Source organism: Lissotriton vulgaris, chromosome 8, assembly GCF_964263255.1.
Source record: "Lissotriton vulgaris chromosome 8, aLisVul1.2, whole genome shotgun sequence".
Classification (NCBI taxonomy): domain Eukaryota; kingdom Metazoa; phylum Chordata; class Amphibia; order Caudata; family Salamandridae; genus Lissotriton; species Lissotriton vulgaris.
The window spans coordinates 1,370,733,783-1,370,746,650 of record NC_141696.1 but is presented as its reverse complement, the minus strand read 5'-3'; the positions used below and the strand labels follow the sequence as shown (position 1 = coordinate 1,370,746,650).

Here is a 12,868-nt window from a genome sequence, read left to right as displayed (position 1 = left end):
ATAAAGAACTTACCTCCCACCTCAATGGCTCCAGACTCTTGTATGAGAACCCTGCTCTTCATCTACAACATATATGTATTCATACAAATACTGAGGAACTTTTTTGCTCATAAATAAACAAATAGCATTTTATCAATCTGAAACATAATTCAATTCGTTTGTTACAAGGTTTGGTTCTACAACTGATCTTCGAAAAATAGTTTTAAATATAGATTGTTATCTAAAACAAATCTGTTTTTGAAAAATTGTATTTCTAAAGAAAGTTGCTGGGCTGTTGTTATAATGTAACTGCTTTCCAAAGTAGATATTGGGATCAGGAGTGGTTTTCTCAGACCTCTCACGTTGTGAGTTGTCAACGCTGAAAGTTCAGATATTCTTGTCTGTCTAGCGTTCATCATTTTGCATTCTGGTACTTAATGCCCTCAATTAATAACCATTAGAAAAATAAAACAACATGTACCAGAATGCACTTCAGTCCTTCATATAGCCGAATGATGAGAAAAACGACAAGGACCAGAATGCACTGTGGTGTGCACAAAATAAATAGGGGAAGTGAATACCTTATAGAAGATGTGCGCACCGGGACACTCCTTGGAGCAGCCACGAGCTTAAGAAATCCTGACATTCATTCATTCAATCAATCAATTTAGGGAGTTGTTGCTAATAGTTTGAAAACAAACACCAAACGGTTTGTAAGACTGGATCTCTAGCGTAGAAACAAAAAAAAAAACAACGCGATGGTGTTATGGAAGGCAGGAGGGGACTGCCCAACAGCCACACCTTGGACGGATTCCGTGTCAGTGTTTTATCAGCTTTCATTCCGGATGCTCCTTTAATGCACGTGTCTTTAATAATGGTGGGCGGGGCGAAGCTCTATTGATCTAAGACTCAGAACTAAGCTCGCGCTCAGAGCGTTACGTCAACAGAACTGGAGGCTGTAGTAGAGTGGTGCGTATGTTTGTTTATGTGCACTGGTGATTCAATGTTACTGGAAGTAGTAGCTGGTGTTAGTAGTACGTCTCTGCGGTTAAGTACCACCTACTAGGCGTCAGCCGCACCCAGTCCCACGACTTTACTTATTTCACAAGAAATCGGTTTGAAACCAATTTAATAAGACAGCTGAATGACTGCCTGCTTCTATTTTGGATTTTTTGTTTTATTAGAGCCGTTCTATTATTTAGCGTATCAAAAAGTAAACACGAGGTCCATAGTTAGTTTTTTGTTTAACCGGCTCGTACACTTGTTTGCTTTTCTTCCTACATCTTTTAAAGAATCTCTGCATCCCCGATGGCTCTAGTAAAGGTACTTTTTCGATCTGGTGGTCCCGCTCTAACAGGCGCCCATGGGGCTTCAGCTCTCCCCGTCGTGTGTCAGCCCGGGCTGAGACCGCTTCCCGGGGGCACACGCACCGTTTTTGAGCTGCTCTAGGCTTGCTGGTCTGGCCTCCGTCTTATTGCAGCCGCACCCGAGTACTTCACAGGTCTTTAAAAGACCATTTACTTGTTATAGAGGCTTTTCCCCCACTCTTTTCGAGCCCCTGCATCTCCATTCTTCCTATTGCTGGGAGAATTCCGCCCCCCCCCCTCCCCCCCTTGTTTGCCTCTTGTTGCCCCTCTGTGCACTAATAGGCTAACTTGGCTTTTTGTTTAGTTTAACGATGTGGTGCCTTGTATCTTTTGTTTATTTCAGTAAATGGCAAAGATAACTTTTTTCCCAGTGTAGATTGCTCCATTGTGGTTTAGTTATTACGTTTTTTTTGTTTTGTTATATCTTGATACGCTGGTGAAGGTAACACGCACAAGTGGAACACCGAAAGAGTAGATTGCGTTTTTAATTCTGCTCAGGTGGCGTGGCACGTGGTCACACTTGAATCTCCGCTTCTCCCGTTTCATTTTACGCGGTCTCCAAGAAACTGCGGACTGGTTCGTTTATCTCCAGAGACTTGTTTCTTCGCGAGCATTTAGTTATTTTCTTGTTTAATAACGGCCTTTCACGTGAGTAGAGTGTGCGCCCCTTGCAAGGACTTGTCAGATTTTTATTTCCGATATGTTGTGCTGGGCCACAACGCCGAAGGGATTAGAGGCGTTAGTTGTGTTTATATTGGTCGGTTTGTGCTTAACTTTTTTTTTTCTCCTCTTCAAATGTATTTTAAAACGAGGCCTATTATCTTTATAACTATTTCAATTGTATGGGTTAAAAAGTCAGAGACGGAGAAAGTTCTTAAACCCCTGAAGTATTACACAATTCAAGGCCTTCCCGTTACTCGTATGCATTTACCCCAAAGCAGTGAATCGAGTATTATTTATGAGTAAACCGTATTGATTTGTCGGGGTTCCTTTTGGGATTGGATATGGTGAAACTCCCAAGCCCTATATGCAACTTATCTCCTACCGTAAGTTCCCTGTGCACCATTGTCCTTGATGGGAACGCAGATGATTTCTACTGGATTAGTTGTCATGAAGGTTTTTTGGGGCCGTTTGGCCATCTGCTTTGGAAGAGTTTTTAGTTGATTCTGTTTTGATCTTGGTACTCTTACTGGGGACTACTGGTTTCTGCTAACATACTAAATAATTTTCGTTTTCTTCTCTTTGTTTTTTTTTTCTTCTCCCTGCGGGTTGTTTGCATTCCAATGTAAAAAAAATTCTGTATACCCTGATGAAATCCACCAGAAACCATTTCTTTGCATTTGTTTTGGGCATCGCCTCAAAAAACATATTATAGTTGATGATAATATAAAAGTTTGTAGCAACCGATATCTGAGAAATACACCCAGTCACACAAGATGTTAAGTTTCTTGCAGCTTCACCCAAGCAACAGATGCGTGGAAACTTCTAGTTGCAATTAAGCAACAGGTATTGGCAAAGCCACTAGGTCTTGCCTATGTGATAGCTGTTAGTTTTGCCAATGTCTTTTAGCCATGTTGTCAGCTTCCTTACTGTTTGGAATTTCTGAAAGTTGGCGGCCTAGGGAGGGCACAAGTTCTAAAAAAAAAAAGGGGCTGACTAACCAAGTTAGTAAATATTTAAGTGACATCATGACACATGACGTATGTAGCATCACAGTAAGTGACATCCAAACTTGTGGCATTACAGGAAGTGACATTAGATGTGAACACCTCAGGCATACGTTTAGCAGTTCTATCACAAGTACATTTGAGCACATTACAAGATTTGACAAGTAAGATTTTGCTCCAGGGTTGAACCGAAAAAATTACTTCACCCCAACACAAAATCTGGGCCTCAGTTTATACATATTTCTTTTTTTTTTAACGTCATGTGGCATCACAGGAAGTGACATCCAAACCTGTGGCATCACAGGAAGTGACATTAGATGTGAACACCTCAGACATGTGTTTAGCAGTTTCATCAAAAGTACATTTGAGCACATTACTAGATTTGACAAGTAAGATTTTGCTCCAGGGTTGTACGGAAAAAATTACTTCACCCCAACACAAAATCTGGGCCTCAGTTTATATATATATATAATTTTTTTTTTAAAACTCTGGCACAAAGGAAATTGGCAGCAGATCGGTTCTGCTTAATTGGGGTTAAAGTCTGCATTTTAAAATATCTTATGGGGTTAAGCACCTGCTGCAGAGATCTTTGTGTGCCTGGTAAATCTCAGGGAATAAACATGGTAAAATAATTTTGGAGTTTAACACATATGCTGGAGAGACTTTGTCAAGCCCCAGTCTTAAATCAAAGTAGCATTGAGGGTTAATGTGTCTCCGGCAAAGCACATCATTTAACATGCAGATGGCTGATTTTATTTGATGTTAATCTATAAGTGGGTTACTGCTTTTAACACCGATCCTCTTGTTACCTGCAGTTCATAAATTGTAATCCTTCTAATATAGCACAGTGAGCTATGAAAGTATGCAACTCCTAGAACTGGTTACTCTCACAGACTTACTCCAGGACACATTCAGCATAGTTTATTGAGGATCAACTTAAGGACGGGGTGAACAATAGTGAGTGGATGCCTCCTGCCCACTTGTACCCCCGACATGTGCCCTAGGTGTGGGGTAGAGTGCTGTGGAGTAGTACAGCTGTGCATGTACGTAACTGATGGGTCGATAAAGAAGGCAGATGAGGCGAAAGCAACATAAATAAGTGATATGCCTTTAAAAATAGGAAAGCACATTACATGTCCAGGAATAATACTGAAACACTTATAAAAAAAATAATGCATTGTAAAAACATGAAGAACTCCACCTACTTGGCCTATACACCAGGGATACAAGAAAGCAAGGGAATCCTATAGGAGCTAAGCAATCAAAAGATTTCAAAAGAGTGACACTGAGAACATCTAATGGTATGTTATGGCTGGGTTTTAACACTACTGAATAGTAATCAAGTCTTGCAGCACGGCGCTTGCGCTGTGTAGTCAGTACCTAAAATTAAAATCGGGAAGACTTTCGTACACCTAAGTCCAGTTACTGTTTCTCGACTACAGATCTCCCTCTACTCTGGTTGTTTTTTCATCATGTTAAGCTTCTATTTTTCTTTTGTCTTGGAAATAATGACTCTCACTTTATTTACAATTACATTTTTTGTACTACTGTGCAAGAAAAAGGAAATCTTGGTCACTGCACAAGCACAGACATCAGTACTTCCGCTCTTTAAAGTGCTCCTCCTATTTTCACCTTTATGGCTTTTCTAACGTAAAATAAACTAATCTGTTTTCTTTCTTCCAGATTTTGATTTCTTGAGCGCACACAATTCCATAAACAATGAACATAGGCTCGGAACCAATCGTAAGTGAGAATCACTTAAACATTTTTTAAAGTTGTGTTCTTCCGCTTCATAATTACTAAATGTATCTATGCTTTGTGTGGGGTTTAACATGAACTATCATTCAGTTAAAGGGTGCCAGAAACCTTGGCTCAATGTTAGATACACAACTGTTAGGTCTGGATTTTGACAGCAGATCTGTCAAACACACTTGTTGCTTATAGTATACATACTGTGTTTTTGGTTAGCCCCTTTTAACCATTGGCTATCTTAAACCACTCCCTTTCATGTATCGGCTTAAAACTTAGCCAACCACTTCTTGATAAGTGGAGCATTCATCTCTGACTTAAAGTTATTGGATACTTGGTGTATCCTTCTGCCGCTAATCAAGTGCTGGGTCTGGAATGACTAGTTTTCAACTACAGTCTGCCCCTGCTGGCTCCCTCCCATGTCTCACTCTGTGCTTCTCCCTATCGTTCCTCCGTTCTACTCCTCCCTCATCATCTGTGACCTACTCAGTCTGCCCCAGCTGGAACCCTCTAATCTCTGCTCTGCACTCCTTGTTCCCCCTGCCCACCATCCCTTCTCATTGTACCGACCCTAGTATCCCAGGTACTCTTTTTTTTTTTTTTTTTTTTTTCCTAAATGTTTTTTTTTAAATATAAATAGAAGCATGCTGGCCACACAGAAGACACTCTTGCCTTCAGAACCTTCCTCCTTTTTAAGTCACGCCTAGACAGCGCATGCACTTTCTCGACATGCTGTGTTTAGCCAAGGGGCTGACAGCCCACCTCCAGCTTCTGATTGGCTTTTGTTAGTGTTCTATAAAAAATGTTGGTTTTAATTGGATAATGGTTCCTGCTTGTTCCACTTTTTTTTCTCAATTGTTGTCTCCCACTTGTTGCTATTGTATGTCATGTCTTTGGAACTTTATTTTACATTGACACTGAGCACTTTCCAATTAGCGCGGCACCCGATTCATGACCGCCGTGCTTCCGTGTAACCGAGCACTGCTCTCAGGTTGTGGCACACGCACGCTTTACGCGATGTTCCTGGCATTGGTTGTTTGAACCCTGTGTAAATAACTGGTTCTGTTTTTTGACTATATTTAACTTATTTTGCTACTTTAAGAGCGCTGTGATGCACATTGGCCGAATCCGGACTACAGAAAGCTGCGCAAGAGAAATAAAAAAAAGTAGAATCTTGCGTTCATTCTTTGGAGACACCATTGTTAAAGGAGCCACTGTATGTTTGCTTGCTTGTTTGGTTAGCAAGTGTTTCGTGTTTCAAACATTGCTTGGTTGTTTACTTTGCTGCTCATGTTGCAAACCTGTCTGCTTCTTTTAAATTGTACAATGGCACCTATATATACCTATGTCTCTTGTTAATTGAATGTTTTATTTTAAAACATTTAGTATTATCTCTAATTTGGAGTTATAAGTCTGTCACTTTTTTGTTTATTCAGCCGGAGCATTTTGACCTGATACTTTTGTGTACCGGTCTTGCTTCGCACTCCCAAATACTACTCTCCCACACGGTGGCTCAAACACAACGAAGCAATGAACATTACACAACACTACCTAGGAAGGGTTTTCACTTTATAAAATGAAGCACATCAAGGACTTTTCAGAACAAGGATTGGGGTTTTATTTATGCAATGCTCTAACAAAAAGGCTTTCCCAGTTATAAATGAACAACACAACTGTGTGTGTATGTGTATGTATATATATATGTGTATATATATATATACACTTGGCAAATACAACAGGAAATGCATGGATAATAAACACAATCAGCAAATACTGGACGTCCTGCAAGAAATCAGAAATATATATACGCACAAAATACATCAGATGATTACCTTGAATGTGCACATACTCACTCGCACATCACAAAGTCAATACTCCACGTAAACACCTCAGATGAGCATAACCACTGGAAACTGAATATGTGCACAAATAGTCACGCATCACAATGGCACTAATCGAAAACAAGATACATCACCGGCTGCAAACTTCATCTTTGCCCAATCCAGACTATGGGATTCACAGCCAGGGACAAGAGACTCAGCAAAACTGAACTGCTGCACTTAAGATACTTTCACCGTTCAAGCTCAAATGATCCCGGTCTCTAAGTCAACAAGCTCCTGCTTTATAGTCTCGAAATACACTAGAAGGTTCCGAGAGACCATCCCTCTGCTCCAAGGAAAATTACTGGAATTGGCCACGTTTTTTGCAAGCATAAAGGCAAAAGGAGTTTCCACGGTCCCTCTGCATTCTCACATGTTCCAGCCTTTATCTTACCGACGCTTACAAAACCTCTGGCAGTACATTCAACAATCTCCTCTCCAAAACAAAGCAACCTAGAACGTGAATAACCTGAACAACTTTAGCACTCTGGGGCCTGTGCATGCTAAAAGCTCAAGCAAGACGGTCAGAATTGAAGATGACATGAGGGCATGTCAAAGCCAATAGCAATAACTTTATAATACTTTCCAATGTACTACACAATGCACATTTGTGCACCACTACCTATAAAGCACACACTTCATTTGCCAATGTACAACATAATGCAAATTTGATCTCTCTTCTCCTCTCCTCCCCCAGTTCTGTTCTTGGCAAGCTGTTCTACTCTGTGACAGCTCCCACTTTAAGACTGCAATATTACACGGAAGAGGTCTTCAAGGGAAAAAGGCATATCCAGAACATACATTCATGCTAGGATAATGTAAAACACCAAAAGTTAATTAAAATCATGGTAGTTGAATGTCGTCCCGTGGTATCAAACCACGGGAGTGCCTCTAGCACTACAGTGCCAAGGCTGCCAGCCAGCCACTTTTAAATTGCACAAAGGCACCTACCTATATTTTCAATGTTTTCTTTCATTTCTTTCAAACTTTTGGGAGTTTGTCCAGAAATACTGAAAATCACAGGAGTTGGTTTCCGAGGTTCCTGAAACACGGTGTCTTTCATAGTCTGAGATGAAGACAATGGCATGCTCCAGTTTAGCAGTTTTGAATTAACGATTTTCTGATGAGGGCTCTCAACATCAAAAACTGTCCATTGTTTTAACACCTTCTTCTTGGGTCTGGCTTGACATGGTTTTGTGAATAAAGTTTTTGAATGAATTTCATCCATATCAGGGAACTCATCCTCAGGCAAAGCTTCCATCTCGGATGAACCGGAACTCAAGCTCTGTTCCTTGTCACAACTGCAGAGGAAGGTACAACCATCCGTAGAACTCGAGTCCAGCGCCGCCAGGATTCAAATTCACCTATATATATATATATATATATATATATATATATATATATATATATATATATATATATATATATATTGCAGTTGATGTACATAGAAAACTTGAAGATACACATATGAATTCAAATGTATTCATACTATGGATATTTATATATTTGCACATTTTTTGCTATTGGTTTTAATCTGGGAATGTTTTTTTGATTTTAGACACTGTCTTTTATTCAACCTTGAAATGTCCTGATGCAAATATGTACATAGAAAACTTGAAGATACACTCATGAATTCAAAAGTATTTTACACTATGGATATTTATATATTTTCACATATTTATTGCCATTTTACATTGGTTTTAATATGGAATTTTTTATTTTAGACACACTTTTATTTCAACCTTGAAATGTCCCGATGCAAATATGTTTTCTATGTCTATTCTCACTGCATTGAGCGCGGAAATTGATAAATGTAGAAAAGAAGGGAAAAACAGTTTTTCACGTTCCCCCAATGCACCTCAACTCTATCTACGTGTTGCTTGTTTTAATTCCTCAATGGTGCAATATAGTGAAGTTTTCTCGCTCCAACATTCAATTGCTTTTTTAAACTTCCATGCATGGCATTTGCCACTGCGGTCTCCTTTTAATTTGCAAGCAGACACACCAAATAAAAAAAATGTAGTAAGTTAAAACGCACCGTCGCATTAAAATACTGGTGCAGTTTAGCAGAGACCTGCTACCTTTTAATTCACATCAAACATGTGCCAATAGAAAGGCAGCGTTTCTTTCTCCTGGTTACTAAACTACAATAGTTTTAATCTACATCGTGTTTATAGTCTATTACAAAGTATGTGCATATTTTTTCATTTTGACATTTATGGGTGCCTTGAAGCCATTTATTTAGAAGTCTCTCTCTCACTCACTCACTCATGGTTTAAGGTAAAATGCCCTAGTGTCTTTTCCTTCTAATTCACTAACAAAATACTGGGAAGAACCCACAAACCCACACACTTGTGTCCATACCGTAAAAGTAGATTCGCCCCCCCCCCCAAAAAAAACATGTCACTAGTTGGTTTACAAACCATGAAATAGAGGAAAAACACACCAAATGTGGTTTATTAGTTTTAGTTTCACCTAACTTAATTGTAGCTGGTAATTTAGGGGTATATCACGGGGGTATATATCACCTGTGTTTATGGCCACTTCAGTAAAGATTTACATTCCCAAACAAGGCCCATATGTTGTGTAGAAGAGGAATAGCAATCTTTATAGTGGTGTCTGCTTTCAGTCCTAGCCAGAGCCTGTTCAGCTCTCCTCCTTTACCCCTCCCTCCTTGGCGCACCCTTTTCACTGCCAAGACAAGGTTTCTGCTCCTACCAAACAGCTTGCATGCTGGCAGCTGGTCTCTTCTCACCGGATGCTACAATTACAACACAAGGGCATAGCAACAAAGTAACCAGCACGCTCTGAACAAGCATGTTACCAAGAAGCATAACAAGAAAATACAGTGTTTCAATCGCCCACAACCATTTACCAAACTCAAAACTACAATAAAAAGATACAGATAAGCTCTTGTTAACAGTACTTCACACGAGTGCTGCACCCTGGATATGCTTCATATCAGGTGCGTTATTTAAAGCACTACTTCTCTCTTTAAAGGTGGGGATGTTCCTGAAGCAAGGCAGGTATTTTGGGCCATATGTGTCATGCATTTTACGCAAACTATTTCCATTTTGGTATGTATGTAATCCTATTTGCTAACATGCTGCCAAATCACAATTTCAAATTTATTACATACCACTTCGGTTTTGTGACCGTGAATGCGGTCGCAAGTCATTTGCATTTTACCACCTCATTCGCGTTGTGGATGTTTGTAAAAATGTTTGCTCAGGCAGTGGTCCCACAGACTGCCTGCTCTTGAAAAAGGAAAAACAAAACTTTAAATTTTTATTTTTTAAACGCATCCCGTTTTTCTTAAGGAAAATGGGCTGCATTAAAAAAAATACTTTATTAAAAGGCAATCACAGACATGGTGATCTGCTGACCCCAACAGGCCATCATCTCTGTGACTTTCAGTTCCTAAAGGGTCATAAATTGCGACCCATTAGGAAACGCTAAATGAAACTCGTGAAGTTTCATACATTCAAATAGCAATTCCGTAATTGCAATTTGCAGAGAATTGCAATTAGGTAATCGCTATTTGAAATAATTATCCTAGTGGCCCTTAACGTAACCACATGCAAACTTTACACCATACAAATAATCCTATTTAGTTGTAAGACCTTCTGATTGCCATACATTAGCGCACAGTTAAGGTGCATTAAATCTGTGTGGCATTACCCTCACTATTAGCGCATAACTGCATATGCACCATTTAATCACCCTAACCTGCCACGTTTTTTTCTTCTATTTATAAACTATTCAGACAATGTGTGCATGTAAGGTATAACTTCATTAGCCTTTTACGTTGTGTATCTTTACATATTTTAGGGCTATTGATTTTGTAGGGGATGGAGGTGAACGTATGTGCCCAAAAATATTTTTTAACCTTCTTACCAGGTCAACAGGAATTATATGGCCGGAGAGGGCCAAATTATGTGGCAAGGTTGAGTAAATTAAGCCGAAAAGGAAAATTTTGCATCATATCCTGGCACATTTTACTAATAGTATTACTTTGTCATTTTTAGGTCTTACCTACGCAGTACGCATGCGCAGATTAGGAAAGAGACCTCTTGAAATTGATTCAGCTTTGCAGGCAAAAACGTGCACGTGTTGTATTGCTTTCAGTGCAACGCATGCACATTTGGCGATTCCCTTGCGGGAGGGAGCGGCGCAATATGTTAGCAGTTATTGCGATCGCTCCCGCAAGGTAAACTCTGCGCATCCCTGCTCTCGGTTAACTTTTGCGGCTGCGGGGCTTGTTATGCATTGGATCTATCACGATGACTGCCAGTCAGTCATGCTGCAGCGCCCTTCACCCATGAGTGTCACGTTCTCAAGTGGCACCAATGAAGGCCTGGGGGGAGGGGCGCTGTTGGTGCTGCCCAGGAATGTGTTGCTGCTGCTCTCCGCCTACGAGCAGGAACCCCAGTGAGAGGACCAGGGCAGCCATGACAACATGGGTCTCTTTCCAACTAGAGCACTGCTAGTCAAGGGATTATTTGCAGAACTGACCCGGAAAACCCAGCAGCATTGTCCGTCCTCTGTGTTATTGCACCGCATCGCCCCCGCATTTTAAGCTTGCACACAGCCACTACAGTATAGAATGCAGCGGTTGGCAAAGAGGCCACATCCACGGAGCTGCCAGGCAGAGAATACTACACCCAACGATGGAAAGTTCCAGAGTACCTGTTGCAGATAAGGATGAAGCTTCCAAGTGCGTGCCACGCAGAGCTAGTTTCACGAAGAGGCTGGAGTTGTTGTCAACAGACTCTGTGTAGGAGAGTAGAACTGCTTACTTTGGTTACCCCCACTTTTTGCTGTGTTTCATTGATTTATCAACTTTAGTCTGCCTGGGGCCCTACTAACCAGGACCCCAGCCTAGCTGCTCCCTCTCTAAATTGATAGCATGTACATTAGGTACACTCCAGATTGGTTACTGGGTTACCCTTGTGAGTCCCTAGTATATATTACCTTAGGTACCAAGGGCATAGGTACCCCAGAGGCCTACCAGGGGCTGAAGCAGGTATTATGCCACCCCTAGGAAGCCTTCCAATCCAAAATGGCACCACAGGTCTGCTACTGCAGCCTGGGTAAGGTGGTACTTGTACCCCTCACTTAGATATAGTATACCTATATCTACATATATACACAGCAAAGATTCATGCCGATCATGCAGGAAAAAACGAGCCACACCAGGTTGTCTATGCAAAATGTTGCGGGTGTATTAGGCAAACAGCAGAAGATGCGTTTCGATCTCCGCTGAGATCTTGGTCACATGACCTTCTGTGAATTCCCCACATATTTAAAGGTACAGTGCAGAGCAAGACACCGCGTGCATAGAAATAAAATAAATATGTGCTGGAGCTAGTCATCCTGTTTATCAGTTGGTAATTCTGGCTAACTTCACCAAAACAATAATATATGTTTACTTGTTAAATCAAGCAGGTAAATTAATGCTGTGTAAAACAATTTGAAAATAAGACACTGTATGTAAAGGCAAACATAATTGTACAGTACATTATGTTACATTGTTGACACACTCTGGGGCTGAATTGTTGGGTGACCAGGAACCATAGTCAGTCGCAGGGGAGACCTAGAATTACCCCAGTGCTGTATAATAATAGGTGAGAGTAGAAGTGTGTGCGTGTATGTGTGTGTGTATATATATATATATATATATATATACCGATATGAAGGTTGCTCACCTAGAGAGACACACACGAGACCAACAGCAAAAGGTTACCATCCTTTATATTCAGTACAGGCTTGCAAAAGTTCGTGGGCAGATTGAAGCAGCTTTCCACAGTGCCTGACGCGTTTCAAGTTTCCCCTTTTTCAAAGGCTTGTGGGAAGTTCGTGCTCGGGCGACTCCCAACTCCTGATTAATTGCACATTTTTAAGCATTGAATTCTGGGAGTTGTAGTGTCCTTTTGTCCCTACTCAGATTAATAGTGCACTTGCTGGCTGCTAACGATGAAGCTCCCACTGAGCCCCCACCAACCGCATGCCTTCAATCCACTGCTGTTGCTCCACATACGAGGGCAGTGTATCTTTCCCCATGGCCTCCTGATGATTCTGGAGTGGTGCAATCTCGACGGAAGAGCCGTCCGCCTGATATTTGCCGATATGAAGGTTGCTCACCTTCATATCGGCACGAACGTTTGCAAGCCTGTACTGATTATAAAGGATGGTAACCTTTTGCTGTTGGTCTCGTGTGTGTCTC

At 40.8% G+C, this 12,868-nt stretch overlaps 1 protein-coding gene across 4 annotated transcripts in view; it reads left to right on the top strand.

Moving 5' to 3' along the window:
- Positions 1-834: 834 nt before the first annotated feature.
- PATL2 (PAT1 homolog 2) overlaps positions 835-12,868 on the top strand; it is a 392,378-nt gene continuing 380,344 nt past the window's right edge. For 2 of the 4 annotated variants that reach the window (XM_086933506.1, XM_086933505.1), the window contains exons 1-2: positions 918-948; positions 4,697-4,756. In XM_086933506.1, the coding sequence (XP_086789632.1) occupies positions 4,733-4,756 (24 nt within the window). In that variant the 5' untranslated portion in view covers positions 918-948; positions 4,697-4,732. Of the gene's footprint in view, positions 949-4,696; positions 4,757-12,868 lie in introns of all 4 variants that reach the window. The other 2 variants (XM_086933507.1, XM_086933508.1) reach the window with 2 other exon arrangements.